This window comes from Primulina tabacum, chromosome 5 (assembly GCF_025594145.1).
Source record: "Primulina tabacum isolate GXHZ01 chromosome 5, ASM2559414v2, whole genome shotgun sequence".
NCBI lineage: Eukaryota > Viridiplantae > Streptophyta > Magnoliopsida > Lamiales > Gesneriaceae > Primulina > Primulina tabacum.
Window position 1 is genome coordinate 10782627 of NC_134554.1, and position 25141 is coordinate 10807767.

Sequence of the window (25141 nt, forward strand, 5' to 3'; positions counted from 1 at the left end):
TCATATCAGTTCCTGTAAAATTAAGTTTTATATTATCGGAAGTATAGATTTGTAGCTCCAAATTCTCAGCTGTTATATGATCTCTATTGACATATAACTTTACGTATCTATTATTGTTATTAGCAACCGAGCACACACATGCATGTGTGTGACATAATTTTATATTTCAAATGCTTGGTTTAATTATGAAATTTTTTATAAAACTACATAGAATTAATTAATCTTCATAGATAAGAAATTTAGAAGGAAAATAAAAACCACCATATCAATTTAAATAAAATTGATTATAAGTAAATTTAAAACAAAATCGATTATTAAGTATAATTAAATACTGCAATTGAAAGCATGTCATGAAGCAGTTTAATTGAAAAGAGGTTGAGGAATAATTGAAAAGAGGTCGAGGAAAAGTTTGGATCGTTGGAGATATTAAATATATTGTCTCTAGCACATTAGGAATTAATTCAGAAAATCGGTTCGATAATTTGGAAAATTATTTTTATTTTTTTAAAAAAATCGGTTATTTTTATAAAAATTGAGTTAAACATAATTAATCGAATTATTTTTTAATTAGATTTAAATAGGGTCATATTCATACATGTTTGGATCGGGCTTTGGACTTTAATGGCCCGTAGTTACAAGGACTCCAGTATCTTTACTCGAAGCCCTAGCTTATCAGCACGTCAACAAAATTTTCGAGAGCATTGCAGAACCACCGAGACTGATTTCGGGTTAGGAGGGACCCGGCCTAGATGGGGAAGAGGAATCGTCTGATGCGATAACATCGCCGTAATCCAACAAGGTACATCCATAATCTTCATTGCAGCATTGTCGAAATACTTTTTTCCTTTTTTCCATCGATAGACGATGGGTGTGAAATTGGGTAATCTTACTTGTGTTGTGTCTATTGCTCAGTGGAAACTTTCCAGTTAATGTCAAGGTATGGGGAAGGAAATCCATAGGAAAACTTGCAGCGTGTGAATTGTGTGTGTGTGTGTTTTTTTTATATTTCGGTTAAGCTCTAATGGGGGAAGATAGAACTCGCAAGGTGAGCTACTTCCAGTTCAATTTACAAATAGAAAAGTTTTCCTACTGCGACTTAGTCGCTTTGATTCAGTCGCTTCTTGAATGGGCTCTGGTTATGCATCTATGGTTGTCGGTGTTGATGTGTTTTATGTTTTACTTCTGGGATTTTTTCTGCTTCATTTAATTTAAATTTATTTACTTTTTTTGTCTCAAAACATTTGTGAAGTTGGAGCAAAGTAGTGAATGTTTGATCCCCTCTTGGATCTTTTCATCTCTAAGGACTACAAGAATTGATCTGATTCCTAATGTGAATGAAATGAAGTAGAAATGATGTAATGGGTAAGAAATTAATCTTGATTCAATCTCTGATACAGTGCAGTTTGTTTTCAGAAATATTGTGGATATATGCTGGAATCTTGATGGAACAAGCGTGATAATTCGATGAGAGATTTGTGGCCAATGATACAGCTAGGATACATGAATGAAGTAATTCGAACATTGAGGTTCTGTACATTCTTTCTGAAATATCTTTGAGTTTTCTAGTAGTAAACCTTTACTATATTATCATTTACAATTCTTTGTCTCAGTTTCATAATTAAAGGTATTGAACCATGATTATTGTTATGGTTTTGAAAACAGAAAATAAAATTTTGGAAGTTTTTTATTGAGAAAATTTGTCAGGACATATATACAGCTTATAAGATCCAATCTTGGAGCTACTCTAGGAAACTGATGTACTAATTAGCCTAAAGAAAAAATAGGAAACTAAACACAGCCTAAACAAGAGAAGTAAACAATTTAAATCAAGTAAGTAAGTAGCTTTCATGTAAACAGTTAGTTTATTTAATGAAATAAAACAGCACTTTTCAGGTAAATCTACAATCTTTATGATAAAGTGATGCTTCCAATGAAAAGTAATTGCTTACTTATATGCCATATGATATTTTCATGTATCCATAATGCAGTAGTTGATAAATATTTGATTGATGTATTTACATCGGTAGCTTTTACATATTTGAAAAGAAGATCGATCTGTCAACCAAAATACACTGATATTGTATCGCATATGGTTAATAATGCCTTTGAGAAGGTATATGAGTTGATAGTAGCGAGCGTTTGATTAATAATCAGAAGTTTCAATTATTTCAATCAACATTTTTTCGAACGAGTCTGTCGTGCAGAGTTTTTCCAGTACAGGTTTATCTCACTAGCTTCATTTGCGGACTATTGTATTATCCTAAGAGTTTACTCAGCGTTCACCCAAAGATAACGATGGTGGGTTTCCAAGTTATAAAAATATGATCAGTAATTGTATATATCTTATTGTATCAACAGTATGAGAATTTTTATTTTTTAAAAAAATTATTGTTATTTTAAAAATAAATATAAAAAAATTATTCATATATTTCATATTACGTGATTTGAAAAAAATTAAATAAATATATCTATTACTATATTAAGAATCTCTCTAATAAAGACAAAACTGGTATCTTGGTCTGTTTTTTGCTCATCCAATTTTGTCCTTATGTTATTCTAATATTACATTTTTGTTTTTATTTTTAATTTCACCAAACATTTTTTTAATTACAACAATTCAAAAAGCACTTTAATGTTTCGATAATTTGTCAAATTTTACATTAATTTTTCGATAATTATAAAAAAAATTGTACATACACACGAGAGGCAGCAATCGGGATATAATGTAAAAAGGAGCAAATGTGCTCTCAACTGCCCCACCCCCCGATTCAATTCAACTGGTTTACGGTCAACTTGTCGCAGCTGGCATGCATTGATGGGCTGGGATTAATGTTCAAAAGTCAGACAAAATTCTCAATTATAAACCACACGCATATTATTATTATTATTATTATTATTACATATTCGGACAAGAGATCCAACGGCTCTTCTATTAGGGGTTGAGCAAATGTAGATCACAATTAATACTTAAAAATCAAACCTAAATTTAATGTTTGGTTTTCAAAGTTATAAGCTTTGGGGAAAACTCAAAATAATGGTTAATATCTGTTGGGTTTCGTTTTTTCCTCATAGGAGAATATAATATGGGTCAATTTAAGTTATTGTAAGGCCCCAAAGATATAAAATAAGATGCATTATCATAATATAATCTCATTCTTTAAAAAATAATAACAAACTCATTTATAATCAAAATAAAATATTTATATAATAGAAAAAATTTAATTAAATTTTTTTCGAAGTCTACTTTATATTTTTCAGTTTATTATCTGATTTAATTCAATTTTCGATAAACCTCAACTTTCATCCTTCTTCATCTTTTATAATTTTCTTGCATTATTTTTGAAATAGATCTATTTCTAAAACGTCTAACATATTTATATCAACGATGAGTCAATTATGGCATGGCCGTGGTCGTGGTGGAAATATATGTTTGATGGGATGAATTAAAAAATTTTGATGTGGAGTTTATAATATAAAAAATCAAGATTAGGAATGTCAAAATCAAATGACACACATATATATGCTTACAATTATAAATCTTATAATTATTTATATTACCAAAATTGTTACGATACTCGTCTACAAAATTATTTAAATACGATACTCGTTACTCGTATAAGTTCAATAAATTCCAAATAAATATTAAATATAATCACGACGTGGATTAAATAATAATAATAAAATAATAAAGTTGTTTTTTTTTTTGAAAAAGGAAAATAAATAGATACGGTAATAAACATTAATCGAAGTGCGGGGGGGATTAGCCGATTAGGGCTCAAGGAAAGAAGAAGGCGGGAGGAATAATAGATGTAATTTCACCCCTAAGAATTATATATACATTGATTTTTTGGTGGCTGTAGATGGATCAAATCTTGAATAAGGTTGGTTCGTATTGGTTGGGTCAGAAGGCCAACAAGGAATTTAGCTCAGTTGGCGATTATATTAACGTAAGACTCTGAATTTCATTTGCGTTTTACAATTCTGCATTCATTTTTTTCCAGATGAATTTTTGAGTATTTGGGTTTTCAGTGTGCTGAAGTTGATTTTTTTCTGTTGGGATTTGATCTGAATTTTAGGTCAAATTTAGGTCACTTGGATTTTGATTTTGCTTTTGCTTTTTATGTTGTTAGAAGTTTTAAATTTTGAGTCTTGATCACAGATGCGGGTTATTTAATGTTGTACATTTATATGCCGTAATTATAGTGTTGAGAGCTACTGCGTTTCATTGTGGTTTACTTTAAATTTATATATTGATTACTTGGTTTCCCAAAACATCATGTCTCCATAGAGCCTGGAATTTGTTATTCGTGACAAAATTCATGAGACCATACCGACCTTAACTTCTAATGGCGGGTGATACCTGGACTTCGCCCTTTTCTTGCAAAATCTTCCTGTGAGAGCCGCCTATGTTTTTTATGATGCATCGAATGAGGCATGCGGTTATAAGAATGACTTTCTTTGCTTACTGTTCTGTATTACGAAAGTTCGAAATTTTGAATAGTTGACCCTGAGTAAAGTCTTGCCAAAAAAATCTTCAATATGCTGTTTGGAACTTCGACACTTATGAGGGAATTGATGGTACAAAAGGGTTCTTGAAAGAACTTAGTGTTTGGATTGCCACTAATTGTATATCCTTCAAAAGATACTGCTAGCATGGTATATGATTCAAAATATTTGGGATTCGTGATTACCGTGGAGGCATGGACTGTGAATTTTAAGTCAAAATGGCAAACATTTAGTTCTATGATTGTAATTAGAGTCAAGATCACCTCTTGGACTGCTATGAGCTACAAATTGGTACAATTGCAAGGACAGAGACTATTGGGAATTGATCCATATATTTAATATGGAAAAGAGCCTACAAAAATAAATTAATTATTTGAACTCCTTTTTTCTCTTCTACCACAACTTAAGCAAAAAAAAATTTCTAAAGTATCCAATTTTCCGCTTCAGTAATAAATATTAAATATAAATTCATATGCTATCCTGAAAACATTTTTAATTAATTATTAAAAATTGAAATTTATGCAATAAAAAAATATTGTCTCTAGCACATTGGGAATTAATTCAGAAAATCGGTTCTATAATTTGGAAAATTAGTTTTATTTTTTAAAAAATTGGTTAATTTTTTTTTAAAATTGAGTTAAACATAATTAATCGAATTATTTTTAAATAAAATTTAAATTTCATAATAGGGCCATATTTATACATGGTTGGATCAGGCTTTGGACTTTAATGACCTGTAAGTACAAAGCCTCCAGTATATTTACTCGAAGCCCTAGCTTATCAACACGTAAACAAAATTTTCGAGAGCATCGCAGAACCACCGAGACTGATTTCAGGTTAGGAGGGACCCTGGCCTTGATGGGGAAGAGGAATAGTCTGATGCGATGACATCGCCGTAATCCAACAAGGTACATCAATAATCTTCATTGCAGCATTGTCGAAATACTATTTTCTTTTTCCATCGATAGACGATGGGTGTGAAATTGGATAATCTTACTTGCGTCCATTGCTCATTACACCTTTTGATGTCTGTTGCTCAGTGGAAACTTTCCAGTTAATGTCAAGGTATGAGGAAGGAAATCCATAGGAAAACTTACAGCGTGTGAATTGTGTGTGTGAGAATTTTTTACAATTCGGTTAAGCTCTAATGGGGGAAAAGAGAACTCAGCAAGGTGAGCTACTTCCAGTTCAATTTACAAATAGAAAAATTTACCTACTACGACTCATTCGCTTTGATTGAGTCGCTTCTTGAATGGTCTCTGGTTATGCATCTATGGTTGTCGGTGTTGATGTGTTTTATGTTTTACTTCTGGGATTTTCTCTGTTTAATTTAATTTATTTACTTTTTTGTGTCAAAACATTTGTGAATTTGGAGCAAAGTAGTGAATGTTTGATGTGCTCTTGGATCTTTTCATTTCTAAGGACTACAAGAGTCGATCTGATTTCTAATGTGAATGAAATGAAGTAGAAATGATGTAATAGGTAAGAAATTAATCTTAATTCAATCTCTGATGCAGTGCAGGTGATGAATGGGAAAAGCTAAGTATCCAAAAACATGGAACATAAGACATAGTCAATATTAACCGAGTTATGATTTAGGTACTACGCACCTCGAGTGCTGAATTGTTTTAATTGGCGATGGAGCAACACCTCCTATCCGGAAGCCCTAAATCTGCAGTTGTTGCCCTCTCTCTCATAACTAATCCGTTCACCTCCCACCAGACACTGTCATCCCTTCTCGATGTCCTAATTCTTAACCTTCAAGACCAAAAGTTTGACCACCCCAACAAAATACTCTCCCTCCTGGCCGCCATTTCCCACCAACGCCCTCAGTTGAGCTCCCGCATAGTCTCTGCCGTCCAGAAATTCTTCTTTGTACCATCTGTGCCCATTCCCTCTTTCCCATGCGCGCTCTCCCTTCTCCTCAACACTGACCATTCTAACACAATCGGGTCGGGCCCCTTTTATGATGAGTCTCTGTTTCTGTCTCTCTGTTTTTGGCCGTGTGTGAAAACTAGGAGGTGGGTCGCTAAAAATGTGGGTGCATTCCTTGGTGTGAGACCGTCGGTGTTGCTAACTGTGCTCCTTGGGATTACTAAGGATCCGTATCCTTGTGTTAGGGAGGCTGCATTGGATGGTCTGGTATCTTTGAGTAATCGTGTTGCTGTTGATGATAAAAGTCTAACTGAATGCTGCTATTTTCGGGCCACTGAGCTTCTGTTTGATGCCCAGAAATCAGTTAGACGTTCGGCTGTTCGTGCGGTATGTTTTCTTCTTATGAGTTATGGTTGGTTTTATGATACATACTGTTTTATTACCATTTCAAGGTCGAAATTTTCTTTTTGGGTTGGATGTTCGGCTTTTAAGTTATCTTTGTTAGATTCTCAGTAAAATTATTCATCTACTTGTTGCGACTATGGGCTTGCTTAATGGAGCAAATGAATGGAATCAGGCCTTATATATGCAAAAAGTTCCTATTGAAGTTTGATCTCGGTAGTAGATCAACAGCTCGGAATCCAAAATTTCTGGATCGGTGTTCTGCTTAAACTAGTGTTTCAACTTGAGTTCAGTAGTCAGTTCGATCTTATCAAACCTCAAATTAAGCTGATTCAAAGTGTACTTTTTAATGCTTCAAGATCATATCTCAAATTATTGTATGCAGTTTAAACAACTGCCCTTTTATTTCTATTTAGATTTAGATTTTAGTTTTTTTTAAAAAAAAACCTGATCAACTTCCAATAATTACCACTAAAATTATAAATAAAAACTTTGGCTATATTTGTAAGTCCCACATTACAAAAACTGAGAAAAACATTTAAGAAAGTATTTTATGAGAATTGTGGCCATTTGAATGTGATGTTTTGGTATCTTGCGATTGCATAAGCTGTCCCTCGACAGATCACATTTTCATAAACCATGTAAATTGCAAATCATCACCAGTTAGAGAATGAGAGGGAGGTATTGGGCAGGAATGAGAAACTAGTGGGAAAATGGAAAGATTTTATGTGTTGCAGTGCTGAGGTGGGGGAGGGTGATTGATGTGAGAAACGGGAAAGGATTACGGAGTGAATTGGAATTTATGGTTAGTTGTTTTTTATGTGGACCTTATATGATTTTCTCTTCTTTTTGTTTTTTTAAATTTTAAATTTACCTCGGGTCAAAACTGTATGACAATGGTACCCTTGCTGCTACTGCCAACCTCCTTCGCCCGGTCCTCTTTCCTTTCTTTATTTCAACCTTAAAACCATCGGGAAAAAACTGAATCTTACCTGAAACAATGAATAAGAGAAGAAAATACTAGAGAACATGCATCTGGGCTCTAATAAAGTGTGTAAGGACAAAGATGTCTACTACGCATGTTAAGCGTGGAAAAAAATTTATTACATGTTTAGGATTTAGTTATGCGCATGTTGTGTATCAAATCATTTTTAAAATGAGGCTAGTTCTCTAAATTTTCCTTGTAATAATATATTAAAAGTTGTTAAGGTGTTTTGAGCAATAAAATTATCACATTGTATTTATATTTTATTAAAATTATTGGTTTTTTTCAAATATGTTATGGCCTGTGATATATCAAACAAAATACGCTAGGTTGAATCTGGCTCGAAATATATTCAAACCTAGCCAAAGCGGAACCTCAGCCTGAATTTTATTGGCATATCTAAAAAAAACTCACGAAGCCACTCCATTCAGTTGTACTATACTTCACTTCTGGGTTACTTTGGGAATCGGTAGAACATATAACATCAGTTAACAATGTATTTTGTTTCAACTTAGTTGAGCACCTGCACTTGAGCTGCTAGTGATGATTTACACTTTGTACCATTCTGTCTAAGTTCATAGCCGGTCTCCACTGTATCTTATTCTCATCATCAGGCCTTTCATATCTACCATGTGGGTATGAATCTCCTATATAGAGGACAATTGTTTTTCTTTTTTCCTGGATGCTTTTGTTGTTAGCAGACATGAAAGTATCTTTATTTTCCTGCAATCACTGAAGTTGCTTGGCTATCCTAGTACTCACATTAATATAATATATATTTTTTATTTCTCTCAATTGACGATAGTATTGACATGTTTAGCATTACATATGTGAATTGACTTTGACTTTGACTTCATCTGTTAGCTCATCTTTTGTTATTTGATGAACTTAACAGCAAAATTTTTGTTCCTTGATGAACCTTTGCTGTTAAGAATATTATCCTCAAAGACCTGATGAATTATGGGTTGAAAGTCACGACGGAGCATTGTCAGAGGGGTAAAAGGGTCCCTTGTTTGCATTGTAAAAAATGGGGGCATCAAAGATCCATGTTTCAAATTTCTATATTTTTACATGTTAAATTGGCTGTGATTGCCCATGAATAGCAACAGATAACTTTTCATTTTATCTGTTAAATCATTTTGTTTTATTCGTAGCTCTTCAAAAGATATGCAAATTGCTTCTTTTTGACATGTGTTAATGTATCTTATATATACTGAATTGGTTGCTTATACTGGTGCTTTATTTATTTGTACAAATAGGTAACTCGCTAGTGATACTGGTATCCATTTTTGTGAAAGTTGCTTGAGGTCTTATTGATGGCTGATGGAGTTTTTATATATTTGGTCCAGGTCTGTGAATGGGGGCAGTTGCTCGTGGCATTGAACGAAGAAAAATGTAAAAGGGACTGGTCTGATGCAGTATTTTTACAGGTGCTTTGTTTCTTCATCCTGCTGTAAATTAAAAATGGAGTCTGCTAAGTTATCAGAATGCATAAATATAATCACAATATACATTTCATACGCACAATCACAATTATTGTTGGGAAAGAGCGGGAATGTCAAGTAGGGAGCACAGAGTTTTACAATATTTGGAAGAGATTCAGATAGCTGCTGAACAATCTAAACATAAAATTTAACGGTGGGGATGGTTATGGACTAGATCGATCAGATTAAAATTGTCTATACAAGAATTTTCATGTTATAGCTGAATTAAAGTTATTGAATTCAGATTAAAGTCTTTAGCTTCACATAGTGTTTTCGTTGGAATTTTTTATTTGATACTCAATCCTTACTGTTTTAAACTATTCACTCATAATCTCTAATATACATGCGCACATGTATGCATATTCCTTCATGTTTGTCAATATCCACCACTCTCGTTCCGATTTCAAATATTATTAATTGGTACACACGTACCAGTGGCAGATTTGTTTAATGGCAAGAGACATGGACATGAATATACGGGTTTCTGCTTTTGATGCTCTTGGGAAGATACAAATGGTTTCTGAGGATCTTTTGATGCAGTGCTTATCCAGAAAGGCTTTGGAATCTACTAAAGAAAAGAATTATCCTGGCCACTATACTGTTAAACTGCTCAGAATACCAGCATCTGCAGCTGCATTTACTTTTGTTCATGGATTGCAGGATGAATTTCATGAAGTAACATCTCACATACTTTACAGTTTCATTTAAATGCTGCTATTTGTTGCCTTTACAATTGGAGTATCCACTCTTCTGATATAAGATCATGTCTCTCTTCGTTCATTACTCATTCCTTGTCGTACCGGATTCTTTAAGAATACATTCCTTAGTATCGTAATTATTAACTGCTTTACCTTTATTAAGGTCAGACGATCAGCCTGTTGTGCATTGCAAATGCTGATGGCCTTTTCATCTGAATTTACTGGTGAAGCTGTTCATGTGTTGATGGATATACTGAATGATGATTCGTTGGTTGTACGACTACAAGCTTTAGAAACTCTGCATCATATTTCTTTATGTGGCCAACTAAAGGTGGAGGAATCTCACTTGCACATGGTAAAGGTTTGGTTAATCTTCAAAGACATAATTTCAAGTTTGGAAAGAATTTATCTTTTTCTTCTCAGACATGCATTTTTGTCCTGATTTGTAGATACAAATATTCCGGGCTTTCATATTGTGGTCTAATTTCCATGATCAATTTTCCTATTTTAGTTTTAGATCTGATTTATTATTTTATTGTAGTTCTTTGGCAGTTTAATGGATGGCAGCCCTATGATTAGGTCTGCTTCCCGGAAGGCCATCCAATCAATTAAGTTACCAAAGTTGAAGATGTTTAGATTGTGCATTGATGCCCTTGTGAAGAACTTAGAGCTTTATCCACTGGTTTGTTCTTTTTAAACTTTGTTCTTCGCTTGATAGTAACTATACACTCATTCAATCCACCATTAGGAGAATCTTCTGCTACAGTTTGTTTTCAGAAATATTGTGGATATATGCTGGAATCTTTATGGAACAAGCGTGATAATTCGATGAAATTCTAATATGAATGACAGGATGAGGCTGATGTATTCTCTGTCCTATATAAAATTGGTCGAATTCATGGAAAATATGTTGCTAGCATCGTCCAGGAGGTTTTTCAAGAGGTAAGTTTAAGTGGAATTATGGTCATATATCTTTATTCTAGCTACTGTCTATCAACTCGGTTACTATATTTTTTGCATGATGTGTTGACAAATGCCTCAGTTGGAGCCTTCTTTTGACGGAAATTTGGGGTTTCACAACACAAGGACTGCTGTGTTATTAGTATTGGCCATTTCAGCTCCAGTATCATTTGACCGAGAGATCTGCAGCATTCCCCCACAAGTTTTTTCTTATGCTGTCACTATGTTGGGCAGAATATCCAGTAGTCTTGTTGATCTGTTTGACCAGAATACCCTTTTGAACTATTTGTCTCATTGCAGCAAATTTACTGCTGTGTCTGCTTCTGAGTTTTTCAAGGGAGAATTACTAGACTCTCAGCCAAAGAATAGTAACATTCACCTGGGGAAAATGAGTGATTGGATCTTTAATGGATGTTCTGATAACTTGATTGGATTGAAGAAATTCACAACTCCGTTCCAACACCATTCGAATTCAGTTGATGCGGCGACAAGCTACACCCAAGTTATATTTCAACAAGTGAGAGATTTGTGGCCAATGATACAACTAGGATACATGAATGAAGTAATTCTAACATTGAGGTTCTGTACATTCTTTCTGAAATATCTTTGAGTTTTCTAGTAGTAAACCTTTACTATATTATCATTTACAATTCTCTGTCTCAGTTTCATAATTAAAGGTATAACCATGATTATTGTTATGGTTTTGAAAACAGAAAAAAAAAGTTTGAAAAATTTCTTTTCTGTTTTTTTATTGAGAAAATTTGTGAGGACATATATACAGCTTATAAATCCAATCTTGGAGCTACTCTAGGAAACTGATGCACTATTTAGCCTAAAGAAAAAATAGGAAACTAAACACAGCCTAAACAAGAGAAGTAAACAATTTAAATCAAGTAAGATTTTGACTTGGATTCCGCATTCCTTGGGTAGCCCTTTCCAAAAATTTTGATATGAATATTTGCGTATGTTGTTCTCACTTTTCGTTCAAGTTTGCGTTAACTCAGAAATCCAAACAAAAGCTTATTTCACCAATCTGTTATTAGGGGAAAATCATTGAACCTAAATATTTATGCTATTTTGTTGGTTTTTGTGGTTTTATTTGTATTTTAGTGACAATAGGTCCATTGTGTTTTCCTTTCTACATGAGTAATCGTAGACGCATCAATGGGTTGTTCCAGGAATTGGAAGCACGAGTTAAAAAGGTTGAACAATGACGTCCATCAATCCACTGCCATCTTGGTTTTTTCCATGAATTATCTAAGTGTGATAAAATTATATGGCAAGACGTGGGCACATTACTTGTCTCTGGGAAATCTACAGTTTAATGGAATGGGTATTTTGGAGGCTCTATTGCAGAAAACTGAAAGGAGACTTGAAGAAATCCTATGCAGATTCTTAGGACTGAGCAGAGAGGAAGAGTTGCATATCCTGGAGCTAACACTTGTGACTTATACATTGAGATTGTCTTCAGGAGCTACCTGCTGTTTCAATGCTTGTATGAATGAGCTAAAATCTGTAATTTCTCGTGTAGAGCGACTTCATAGAGAAAGATCAATTGAGCTGTCTGATTTTATCATTGAGCTTCAGAATGCGTTGTGTGAAATTGACAACTCCGAAGATGATGCTACTGACAGATTATATCTGTTTCAGAAGTCTCTTTACCTTTTTTCTCCGAAGCATATTGTGTTATCTGGAGAAATCAAATACATGTCAGCTGATGTGAATATATTTGACAATAGTTTTGAAAATCCTATACCCTTTGTTACTGGACTACCTGTTGGTGTGTCATTAGAAATCACTCTGTACAACATTTCCAGTGAAGCTAGATTGTGGCTTACGATTGCTCTAACAGAGAAATCAACTCAGTTTATTTTCCTCGATTTTCATGAATTTGAAGGTTGTAATGAAGTGAGGAAATTTCCATTTGTGGCACCATTTTATAGGACTCCCAAGGTGAAATACTTCTCGATAAAGATTTCTGTTGCCATAGAGTGCCTGTCTGAGGTTCAGCGATTGAGGCATAAGAATGGACCGAAACATGAGGTTGTTCAACTTTGCGAAGAAAAAGAAGTCCATCTATCCTTGGCCTGATGAATAAGCACTATGTTGTATGTTGCTTGGGTGGACAAGAGCAGCAATGAGTGAATCTGCATTCTGATGTCTTGACGTGAACAGGCTCTTGAAGACTGAACATTTTTTGTGACGAAAGATTGTGACACACTATAAATTATTTATTTACTGGCCAGGGAATCATGTACTCACTTCAGAAACGAGCTTTCAAATGGACTGCCAGGATATTCTAGGTTGTTTGAACAAGTACATAAAAAATTCCTTGTGGCTTTAGAGAATCACCTACATTTTGAAGGTTTTTCCTCAAATCAGATCTGTCTACATCTGTAAATCTATCTAAAAATTTTGATAGTATCCTGTTAATCATTTGGTTGACCTATCTGCATATTTGTCATGCAGCATAGTATGTAATACTAGCCTATGCGAAGTTGGCTTGCTGATGTAGCTTTTCCGATATTCCTTGGTTTGTTATCGCTAATGTTAGTGTTATTCATATGCCACGTCCGGTTATGCAGACTCGGCGTTGTCAAAACTTTGAATGTGCATTCTGATAATCTGAATTTTCATGTTGCAGATGATGAAACACCAGCAGCGGCCTGATTACGTTTAGAGCCTATATTCCATTGAAGCCAGGTTCCTACACGCTTGAGTAGTTGAGTTTGATTATTATTTTGCTTAGATTACGCGTTTCTGATCATTCAATTTATAAAACCAAGGTTAGATCATTATTTTATCTTTAGTACTGTTTAAATGTGGGAGTGTCAGTGAAAAAGAATACCATAAGTCAAAAGGTGAAGGAAAGAGAAGCATTGCCTGATATTTTCACGGGTTCCAATGCTTGTGGGCTCGAAATTTACGTGATCACTACCTTCAATAATTACCTTTTCCACAAAGCAAAAACAATAGGATATTAGAAAACTATGGAACAAGTGTGCTCCACTAATTACTTTTCCTTTTCCAATATAATCAATCCCCAAAAATTCTCAAAGACAATAAGATAAATATGAAACACGACTTTACTGAATGCAAAATGGTTGTTTGCTGATGTGGTTTCTCCTTTTCCCTCTTTTTATTAAATTTCATTGATTTTCGGTCTCTTGAATGATCTGCAATTTTAGTTGTTCTGAACCACATACAATTCTCATGATATTTTCCTTTTGTTAATTTGATAACCATGGGATCAGACTTGGGATCAGACTTGAAAACTAAAGCAAAGCTGAAAAGAAAAAAAAAACAGTAATAAATTTCGACAATCCCTTGAGTTTATGCATGTCATCAAAGTGAAACATCAACAAGTAGATCTTTGGTCAGCCATTGTCCATGTATAAAACTAATTAGGATTTTTTCTTGAACATAACCTAGAATAAAATCTAATCGAACCCGATTCTGGTTTACGGTCCTTGGTTCTTTTCGAACCATGGTCGGGTTTGTCCACAAGGTCAATCACGATTAAACTGCATAAAGCTTGACGTGGAGAAACGGAAAATTGAATTTGTTCATTTGACAAAAAGTAAATTCTAATGGAATAATTTATCTATTAATTTCAATTTCCATATGTTGTTTGTTGTCTTACTATTATTGTAGTAAAAAAGTCACATGAGTAGCCGCGGTGGGGGTGGTGGACGGAATGAAAAGATAAAGCACGATCACGAGCAACGCACAATATAATATTCACCATCAAATACTTGCAATTACAATTAATTGTTGTCACGCTTCACCCCTCTCTTAATTGCAAGTATATTGTATTTTTGTGACTGATTTTTTTTTTTTTAAAAAAACTAACTGGTCGAGGAGGGATAATAATATCGCTGAAGATATATTAAATATACGACTCTTTATTATTGTCAAAAAGGAAAAGAGAATACCTCTAAAAAGAAACAAATCTACCACGGCCATTCCCAAGCTTTCCCGATTGAGGCAAGCAAACCTTTTTGATAATTTCTTATTTCGAAAACAAAATTTTGAAACATTTGAAAATAACGTTGAAAAAAGTCGTACGGAAGTAAATATGGTTCCGAAATTAATAATTTGGTACTATTTTAAAATGAAAACGATGAACAAATAATTCAGGCAAAATATTGAATGTCAAACATTTGTTTTAGAATTACATTTTTATCCATGCATTTTTTTTTTTCAAAATTGTATTTAGAATAATCTTGTAATTTCAAATATATTAATATATAATATGTAACTCTATTAGCATGACCCAGAATTCCAAAGCTCTGTACCGGCCGGCCAGCTCAGTTTTCCTAAAGCCGTTTTTTAACATTCAAAACTTCAAACTTCACCCGCGGCTCCAAACCTTAGTAATAATCATGTCTACAACTAAACCAAAATAATTGAATTTACACAAACCCCACCGCTATAATAATATTATATTTATATATATATAAAAGTGCTCCAATACGACATTAGATCATTTCTACTTTTTTTCTATTTTCTTCTACACCCACTCCCTGACCTTTGCTGCACCCTGCAAGTTTTTCTTTGCATTTTGTTTTTCAAAGAAAATGGAGGGTACTTCTCCGGTTTCAGTTTCAGCCCAGCGAACCCCGCAGCTTCAAGATAATCAAACTCCAGGATCCTCCCCTAAACCCTTCAAGAAAGGCTTCGTCACTTCACTCATGGAGGCTGCTGCACTACGCACACCTTCTTTCAAAGAAGACACTTACCTCACATCCCACCTTAGAAGCTCCGAGAAAAAGGCACTCCAAGAGCTCAAAGACAGGCTAATGTCTTGCCACGGGCTTGATTCCATGTGGGGTGTCCCTCTGTTAGGCAACGGTGATGAGCGTGGGGATGTTATCCTCCTGAAGTTCCTCCGAGCGAGGGATTTTAAAGTTCATGAATCTCTCACGATGCTGCTGAAGTGCTTGGCTTGGAGGAAGGAATTTGGTGCCGACGTCGTTTTGGAAGAGGATATGGGATTCAAGGAGCTGGAAGGAGTTGTGGCTTACATGCATGGATATGATAAAGAAGGGCATCCCATTTGTTACAATGCTTATGGGGTTTTCAAGGATAAAGAAATGTACGAGAGGATTTTTGGAGACGATGAGAAGCTGAAGAAATTCTTGAGGTGGAGAGTTCAGGTTCTTGAAAGAGGGATTAAGCTTTTGCAGTTCAAGCCTGGTGGGATTAATTCTATTATTCAAGTAACTGATCTCAAAGATATGCCAAAGAGAGAGCTTAGAGCGGCTTCTAATCATATTCTTTCGCTGTTCCAAGATAATTACCCTGAAATGGTTGCCAGAAAGGTAAAATATTTGTTGAATTGTTTGTGCTTTAGCAGCACGAAAGTAACTTACTAGTTACTAGACGTTCATATTTTTCTTGAACTGACCCAATTCGTTTTGTTGTGTTGTCAAGTTCTAGTTTTGAGCCTAATATCTTGGTTTTGATCTGTTTTTGTGGGATTTGCTGCGCAGATCTTTATAAATGTGCCATGGTACTTTAGTCTGCTGTATTCAATGTTTAGTCCATTTCTGACTCAACGAACCAAGAGTAAGTTCGTGATATCCAAGGAAGGAAATGTTGCCGAGACCCTGTACAAGTATGTATTGTGGATACAGTCTGCATTTGAACTAATTCTTTTAGCCTAAATTATTTTGCTCTACTAGTATATATTTTTAGAGTTACGAGGGTGCAAATCAATCAGTTCAGTTTTGGAATAATTCAGTTTTTTATTTATTCCAAATTTTCAACTTTTGTTGTATTTTTGTGTATTGTTGCATGCTTAACTTTGCTGTTGCTGTTTCTTGATCAGATTTATCAGACCGGAGGATGTCCCGGTACGATACGGTGGACTGAGTCGACCTATTGATGCGCTGAGTGGTTCGTTCAAACCGGCTTCTGAGTTCACTGTTAAAGGAGGGGAGAAAGTGAATATCCAGATTGAAGGCATTGAGGTCTAGTGCATTAAACAACCTTCTCTCAATATGCTAATTAGATGTCATTGCGATGAGTAAATTAAATTAGTTTCTTCTTTAAGAAATCTCAATCATGAATGACTATACTGCTTGGATTTTGAAAAGTTTGTCTTTTAGTGAAAAAGGGTGTTGAAATCCTTTGAAATGAAGAAAGATTTCACTCTGAAATTGTTCAACATAGTTTCGGTTCTTGGAATTTGCATCAATTGACTTGTGTAAGTCTGTTCTTGTGTTTGTTGCAAGGCTGGTGCGACAATAACTTGGGACATAGTAGTGGGAGGCTGGGAACTGGATTACAGCGCAGAATTCATACCAAACGCCGAAGGCAGCTATACCATCGCGGTAGAGAAGCAGCGGCGGGTTGTGGCCAATGAGGAGGCGATTCACAATTCGTATGCCACCGAAGAAGCCGGGAAAATGGTTATATCTGTCGATAACACCGCCTCTAGGAAGCGAAAAGTCGCCGCATATCGATATGTCGTCCGAAAAACCAGCCCAGTCATGTAGATTAAATCAAGACAAGAGCTTTTCAAGTGGTTTTTTTTTTCTTTCAATCCCTTTTCGTCTCTCGTTCTGTTGGGATTTCCGCTAATGTTTGTAATGCTTTGGAACAATCTAATCTCATGGCAATGGTAAATGTAACATCTTTTATTCTTTCGAGAAAAACAATGTAACATGTTATATGTATGAGAATTGTGGGTGATATGTATATTTTAGTTTAAATGGTATTGTGATAGCTGAGCGTGGGATGTGATATAAGAATTTTGAATGAGTGGGGGAACCTGATTAACTTTTTGACATGTGAAATTGGTGTAAGTGGGACAGAAAGAGTAGACTTTTGAAGCATGTTGCGTGAGACAGGTCACAACACTGTTGTAATTATATATGTGGGTGACATTGCCTTTTTATATTTGTATTGATAGAAGAATAGACAAAAATAAAATGGAGTGGGGGAGTGGATAGATAGAGAGGAGCATTGCTTGATTTTCGATCTCTGCGGCTCTGAATTTTCTGATTCTATGCATTGTTTTCTTGAGAACCGGGAAAGTGGGAAAAAGTGGAAAGAGATAGGTACATGACACTGTTCCCTGTTGGGCTGTGATTTGGAATGTTTTGGGACAAAGTTCTATTTATTTAAAGTAAAAACATTAAACAAGCGGGGTCCTGTGTTTGTTCAAATCTTTAATCAACGATTTTGTTTTGAATGTAGTGCGGGATTGACGCCCCTCATTTTGTTTCTACGTTTCAATCTTTATTCTAAAATACTATATGTGTTGCATTGTCATGGCCTTCATTTCAACTTTTATTAAACTTGCAGTAGAATTCACCTTTCAATGTCAATCGGTGTTCTAGCTGATTAAAGGGAACTTTTGGATAGTAGTCATGAGTTTGGTGTTAACATTTTATTAGATAAGTTTGTTACACAAGATGTGTTTAATGTAATTTATTTGACTGACTAGGTCTAATTTACAAGTTATTATGTTAGTTTGAATGTTTACCTAAGATTAACTACCGCAAGTTTTATAATTTTTTTTAATGTACTTTGAAATACAAATTTGTTATATTACGAATAGCAGGAAATAAAAAAAAGTACAATTATCGAAGAAATCACGAGTAAAGACAATGGATTAAGGATTTTTTTTTTTTTTTTTTTTTTTGAGGAACAATGGATCAAGTATTTTGGTGGCACCGTGGTTTTTTAAGCGGAACATGGTTTCGACTTTTTAGGTTGCGTTTATTTTCGAAAGTAAGAGAAAAGATTATGTAGGATCATTTATATTTTGATAATTAAAATAATTGAATAGGATATAGAGAGATTATGGATAAATAATAATATATTTAATTTGATTAACTAAAACTAAAATTGTGATTAAACGAAAAATCACATTTTTGTCTGATTGTGAAGAAAAGACATGTCGATACTTTTTTTCTTTTTCTTTTCATTTATACGAATAAAAGATTATTTATCCTTACTCAAATTAAGGACTAAAAATCATATACAAATCCAATTATAGCGAGACCTTTGAGTTTAAGAAAATGTTCATTTTTTAAGTAAAAATTAGATGAGTTGAGATTAAATAACCATATCCCATAAATGCAGCCTTATGGTACTCGAATAATCTTTCATTGTCAGTTTCGCTATTGATTTTTCCAGGATAATTTATTCCATTTCATTCCAAAATATAATTTTGTGTATATTTTGAAAACCAACGTTAGTAATTTCTAAAGAAATTTATTAAAAAAATGGAACTAAATTTCGTTTAATACTAGTTTATCTATTCAAATCGACTTGATAAATTTTACTGAAAGAAAAATGATGACAAAAGATAACCAACATTGTATTTAAATTGATAGCTAAGTAATGGTTTTTATTTTTATTTTTTTAAAAAAAGAAAGCTGTATTTGCCGAGGGGATTCAGATTTTCATGTGCCATTTCCCACATTTCAGCTGCCAATCTCGACTCTGCACCTTATTTTTTGAAAATTTTCTGCCACGATAACCTATTTTTAAGGTTTTTTTTGTCGAAGTGCTTACATGACATGAAAACGATAATCGGCTTCCCTCAAATTACACGAAACAATGAGAGCCTTTAACTTAAGAGAAAATTTCTAAGCCTGTTTAGCTTTGCTGATTGGATACATTGGTGTATTCCGGGAGTTTCCTGATGTTTGGAATGAGTTTTTGTATGCTTATATTTTTAAACAGAACGAGTTCTGACAAGAGACTGAGTTCCATCACGATCTTTTTTATTTTCAAAATTTAAGCTCAAACGATGATTTTTTTTTTGTGTGTGTGATTAGTAAAGTGAACAAATGTATTATATGATAAAAATATTTGGACACTTCAATAAACTTAATCACAAACAGGTTAATTTGTCAAGATATTCGAAAGAATTATGATTAGAATTCTTGTGGTGTTGTATTAATGTCAAGAACCGTTGTATAAGTTTGGCCTTGGTATGGTTGCCACCACCTAATTAGTTAAAATTTGATATCTGTACCATAAATTAGTGCTTTTTGCACATTTATTTCGATTTTTCTGGAGTGTTGAAACGAAGTCGGAATTGTTGAAATGCTCGGCTGAAGTTCAAAACTCCAACAAAAATTCGAAGAGATGGTCGGAATTTTCAAGGAGAAGGAACGGGGAGACGGTAAAAGGCAATGAGGCAGGCGGCATGAACTGAAAGAAGCAGCGTTAGTGAGAGCAATTGATCATTGGCTGAGCCTAGAGTAAAATGTTTCTTAAAAAATATATTTATCATAATATAATAAATATATAAATATGTTAATAAAAACTCTTGAACGGCTAGTAAATTCACCTACAATACAGAATCAAATATTTTTCGAGGTGACTCAATTTTTTTATACCCTTATTTTGCAAAGTTAAATAAATCAACTCCTATTTTTATTTATTTATTTATTATTATTGATTTGTTAAGAGTTTTAGATCGAGTATTTGGATTTAAGATATTAAATTACATGTACTGACACAAATAATTATATTATTAAATATTTTAAAATTATAATTTGATTTGTTAAAATTCACTTTTATATTAGATTTTTTAAATAAAAATTTTAGTTCTAAATTTTTTTCCTAACAATTCGGTTATTATGGATACTAACTGGAATATTTAATTCGGTTGAATTGGATTTTTGTATTCTCGTTTTTAAAAATAACACATGAACCAATCAATTTTTTTTATCAAAAATAAATTCAATCACATGTGAGAAAAATGTTACACCAAATTATTTCCATGGGACAACTTTTTTTAGGCCACTACATTCTTCACTAAAAATCTTTAGGGTCAGTTAAACGCAAAATTCACTCCAATAGCGTTTTACTTCATATCACTAATTGTTACTCCATGTATTGAACTTATAGTGTTAGAAGAAAATATTGAACTGAACTTATAGTGTTAGAAGAAAATATTGAACTGAACTTATAGTGTTAGAAAGAAAATAGTAAGTTTTTTGTGAAACGGTCTTACGCATATTTATCCGTGAAACGTAACAACCATGTGCTGATAATTGTGTCGTTGTGCCTGGGCTGTCCGAAGAAATGATTCATCAAAATAATCCATATGTTCAATAATAAGTAATATTTTTGACATAAAAAATAATAATTTTTAATAGGTGACTTAAATGGGAGATGTGTTTCACAAAATTGACTGTGTGACCGTCTCACAGAAGTTTTTGTGTAGAAAAAATTATTTCTTATTGGTTGTACTTGTATAGATCCATATTAAACCCTCACGAAGTCTAAAGAATTAAACATCTATATTTTCTTTATATTGTAATTTCTAGAGTTAGGAAATAAGGAAATGGAAAATGAATGAAATAATTGTGAATAATGCATTGAAGAAATAAAAAACTATATTGTATCCATTATAATGCCACTTTCCTAAATATTAATCAAAATTTTATATTATAGAAAGTTACATATATGGGGGTACGTACTTTTGTCAAAAAATGGAATAAAAATATAAAATAGAATGAGATTAACACTTTATTCACACACTATCTCTCCAATCTTTAAATATTATAATTACACTAATGATTACATTTATTATAATAGAGAGGTTCAGTTATTTCCCCGTATATTCCTCAAAATATTTGTTTCCAGAATAGCCTGGCTGGTATTGAAAGTAGTTGGCACCTTCTAGCTAGATTATGAAACTCTATTTTGTCATGCATGTATATTTTTAAATTAAATAAAAACTAATGTATCATTAAAAAAAATCCATGAACGAGCAAGGTGTCATGCAATCTACGTTAGGATTTGGACAGATAACTACGTTACGTGTCTTAAAATTTTCATAGTGTGGTCTCTTATAAAAGGTGTATTAATTTGACGATCACGATCATATTTTCTTCGCACAGATCATGGCACAAGCGGCGTTCATTCCTCATGAACAAAAGATCGAGACATTTAGACTGACGAGTGGCAAAAAAATACCGGGTGTAGGCATCGGCACTTGGAAATCTCAGTCCCCTCGCCAAGCTGTTTACACTGCCATAGTTGAGGTTGTATTTATGTATATTACATGGTTACTTTGAATTGTATTTACTTCTTCTTAGTGGGAATTAAGTGGAAGGGTTGAGTATTGTTTTTGTTTTGGGTGCAGGCTGGTTACAGACATGTGGATACCGCGGCGGAGTATGGCGTGCATACTGAGGTTTGTTCAACTTCATGAGTGCCAATTTGAAATTTTTGCTTGGATTGTTTAAATGGTCGAGTTTTAGCTTTGGAAGTTGTAATTAGCAAGTGAACTCTCTTTTTGCAGGTGGGAGCAGGAATCAAGGAAGCCATACAGGCAGGCGTAGAACGAAACAATTTGTTTGTGACTTCTAAATTATGGTACATTATACTACTTATATATATATAAACATATTGTAGGGAAGATTGAAGAGATGTGATAATAATAAAAGTTGTGATGTAGGTGCACTGAGATGTCTCCTGAAAGAGTTAGGCCTGCACTGCAACAGACACTTGAAGAACTTCAGCTTGATTACCTTGATCTATATCTGGTATTTTATTCAACTTCAGGACGTTTGAGATTATTGTATAAAATATAAATGAATCATTCGTTAGAATTTGGAACACAGATTCATTGGCCGTTTCACCTGAAAGATGGAGCAAGCAGCCCCCCCAAAGCAGGGGAGGTTTTGGATTTCGACATGGAAGGAGTGTGGAGGGAAATGGAGAAACTTGTGCGGGATAATCTTGTTAAAGACATAGGGATGTGCAATTTTACCCTGAAAAAACTGGATAAGCTATTGAGTTTTGCGGAAATAAAGCCTTCTGTGTGCCAGGTTAAGTCAAGTTCAAATTGAGTATAAAGAAGAAAGTGGTATTGATCAGATCTGGTTTTGATTTCAGATGGAGATGCACCCTGGATGGAGGAATGATAAAATGCTCGAGGCTTGCAAGAAACATGGAATTCATGTTACTGTAAGATTTATCATTTACGTCCCTTAATTTCTCGAGGAAGGAAAATGTACAGGACCGATGTATTTTGCAGGCGTATTCACCACTAGGTGGAAAGGAGCTGATAGAGAACCCAGCTGTGCAGAAGGTGGCAGGAAAACTAAACAAGAGCCCCGCACAGGTTCTCGTGAGATGGGCGATCCAGAGAGGGACCAGTGCCATCCCCAAATCCAGCAGTCCCGACAGGATGAAGGAGAACGAACATGTATTCGGGTGGCGGATACCGGACGAGGAATTCCAAGTTCTTAGCAGCATTCCTGATCAGAAGCGCACTTTGAGTGGCGATTTCTTGTTCGTGAACGAGACGGATGGACCTTACAAAAGTGCAGCTGAACTCTGGGATAACGAGATTTGAACACACAAATCATATCTTGATATGGAAAAAGAATATATTATGCAGTGTATTTCCGATGTGATATAATCTAATAAAGGGCTTTTATTTTATCTTAATAATGAGTTTGAACGGGACAATTATAATTTGACTAAAAAAACCTAAAGCCTATATATATATATATATATATGTATGTATGTATAATAACCCAAATACCATTTGGATCGGATTATTGTGGGCCTGAACTTTGAACTTGGAAGAAAGGACATGTCGATTAAATTGGACCTTTAACCGTTAATTAAATGCTAAATGCCTTATTATATTATATGGACACATATTCGGTATGCGTTGCATATATATTTGTCTATGATTAACATTTTCGTGCAAATTTTTTAAATAACAAAAACACTATTAGATTTTTTTTCGTTAATTAATTAATTTTTTTTTCATGAAATTCGACTTGTTTTGTTAATAATTTTTTTAAAAATAATTTAAATAACTTTTACCTTGATTAATAATAGTTAAATAATGATAGATAATACAAGCAAGGCATTGGTATTGTATGAGAATATTTTTTGTTATGAGGAAAAAACTAAAGCTGAGTTGTCCAAAGTGAGACAAGGAGGAAGAATACAATTGATAATAAGCAACTCATTTTCTTGTCTTTTCAGCTTCCGCCTCTCCTTTCCTTGAACAGCTAACTCTTGTCTTTCATTTTTACAAATTCGAACAAATCATGGCGAATCCGGACGGTCCCAACCAAGAAAAGGTGGCGCAGCCACCATCCTCAGCGGCGGTCGTCGGAGATTTGGAGAACCAGGCGGGGCCGGCTGCTGGAGGCGGAGTTTCTAACGTCCTACGGCGGTGGAAGAGAGAAGATCTTCTGAAAAGAGGGTCTTTGGCTTCGCGGGTTTTCGGATTTGTTTTCTCGTTGCTGGCTTTCGTTATAATGGCGAGCAATCAGCATGGTGATTGGAAAGATTTTGATAAGTATGAAGAATACCGGTAAATTTTCAACTTCGATATTATTATTTCTTTTTATTGCCTGTATTTATATCGATCTCTTGTATGAATTCTGATAAAATATTGGTTTGTAGGTATGTGTTAGCAATAGCAATTCTGTCGACATTGTACACGGGATTACAAGCTTTCAGGCAAATCCGAGAACTTTCCACCGGAAGAGATTTGTTTACTCTTCGGAATTCGGCAATGTTCGATTTTATTGGTGATCAGGTGATTTTGACCATTTCAATTGATGTGTTATATTTGGGTTAGCATGTTTAGAGAATGAATAAATTTGAAAACTTTATTACAAAGACTTGACTGGTATCGAGATTGAATCCCCAGTTCGAATAGTTCCCTCGTTTTTCGAAAACACTTACCATGATCAATCATTGATGTTCAAGAAGACAAGCCCAAAAAAGTCTTGTCAATTCCAAGTAAAGTACTAAACTGCCGATATAGATAGATACCTGAGATGTAAATATTTTGGAATGCAGATTATAGCATACTTGCTGATATCAGCTGCTTCATCCGCGGTGCCATTGACTAATAGAATGAGAGAAGGGTCCGATAACATATTCACAGATTCATCTGCATCTGCAATAAGCATGGAATTCTTTGCGTTCTTCTCACTTGCAATGTCGGCTCTCATCTCTGGATATAAGCTATCCAATCAAACTTACATTTGATCTGCGACTGTACTTCCATTTCTTCCTCGTGTCATTTTATTTAATTTTAGATGATATTCATTTTTAAATGAATAGGACATTCGTTATACGTGTAAATGTCATTGTTATTTAAATGTTTGGTTGGTGAAGCAAAGATCCTGACAAGAACAATTCTCACGCTGTCGTGTTTCATTTGTGAATGTGAAATAAATTATGCAAGTTTCTTTGTTTGTATTTGTCAAGTT

General features: G+C 34.1%; 4 protein-coding genes across 13 annotated transcripts; all 4 read left to right on the plus strand.

The window, feature by feature from the left end:
* Positions 1-667: 667 nt before the first annotated feature.
* LOC142546450 (protein SIEL) lies at positions 668-13883 on the plus strand. Of its 10 annotated transcripts, none has more exons than XM_075654167.1 (13): positions 3746-3947; positions 5196-5414; positions 5547-5678; positions 6024-6768; positions 9118-9198; positions 9694-9927; positions 10114-10305; positions 10492-10632; positions 10803-10892; positions 10993-11489; positions 12089-13275; positions 13380-13459; positions 13555-13883. In XM_075654167.1, exons 4-11 carry the CDS (start codon positions 6145-6147, stop codon positions 12999-13001), a joined length of 2772 nt encoding a protein of 923 aa, XP_075510282.1. In that variant the 5' UTR covers positions 3746-3947; positions 5196-5414; positions 5547-5678; positions 6024-6144; the 3' UTR covers positions 13002-13275; positions 13380-13459; positions 13555-13883. The 10 variants fall into 10 exon arrangements, with proteins under 10 accessions (XP_075510285.1, XP_075510287.1, XP_075510289.1 ...); XM_075654169.1 differs by having other exon boundaries at positions 6029-6768; XM_075654165.1 differs by lacking the exon at positions 5547-5678.
* Positions 13884-15389: 1506 nt separating this feature from the next.
* LOC142546451 (patellin-6-like) lies at positions 15390-17642 on the plus strand. The gene is made up of 4 exons (XM_075654176.1): positions 15390-16234; positions 16406-16530; positions 16744-16885; positions 17150-17642. Exons 1-4 carry the CDS (start codon positions 15491-15493, stop codon positions 17411-17413), a joined length of 1275 nt encoding a protein of 424 aa, XP_075510291.1. The 5' UTR covers positions 15390-15490; the 3' UTR covers positions 17414-17642.
* Positions 17643-21761: 4119 nt separating this feature from the next.
* Positions 21762-23355, plus strand: LOC142544754 (aldose reductase). The gene is made up of 7 exons (XM_075651792.1): positions 21762-21931; positions 22033-22083; positions 22192-22265; positions 22348-22435; positions 22514-22720; positions 22788-22859; positions 22930-23355. The coding sequence occupies exons 1-7, from the start codon at positions 21791-21793 to the stop codon at positions 23248-23250; spliced, it is 954 nt and encodes a 317-aa protein (XP_075507907.1). The 5' UTR covers positions 21762-21790; the 3' UTR covers positions 23251-23355.
* Positions 23356-23838: 483 nt separating this feature from the next.
* Positions 23839-25130, plus strand: LOC142546454 (CASP-like protein 4B1). Its single transcript, XM_075654178.1, has 3 exons — positions 23839-24231; positions 24324-24459; positions 24726-25130. The coding sequence occupies exons 1-3, from the start codon at positions 23963-23965 to the stop codon at positions 24915-24917; spliced, it is 597 nt and encodes a 198-aa protein (XP_075510293.1). The 5' UTR covers positions 23839-23962; the 3' UTR covers positions 24918-25130.
* The last annotated feature ends 11 nt before the right edge of the window (positions 25131-25141 follow it).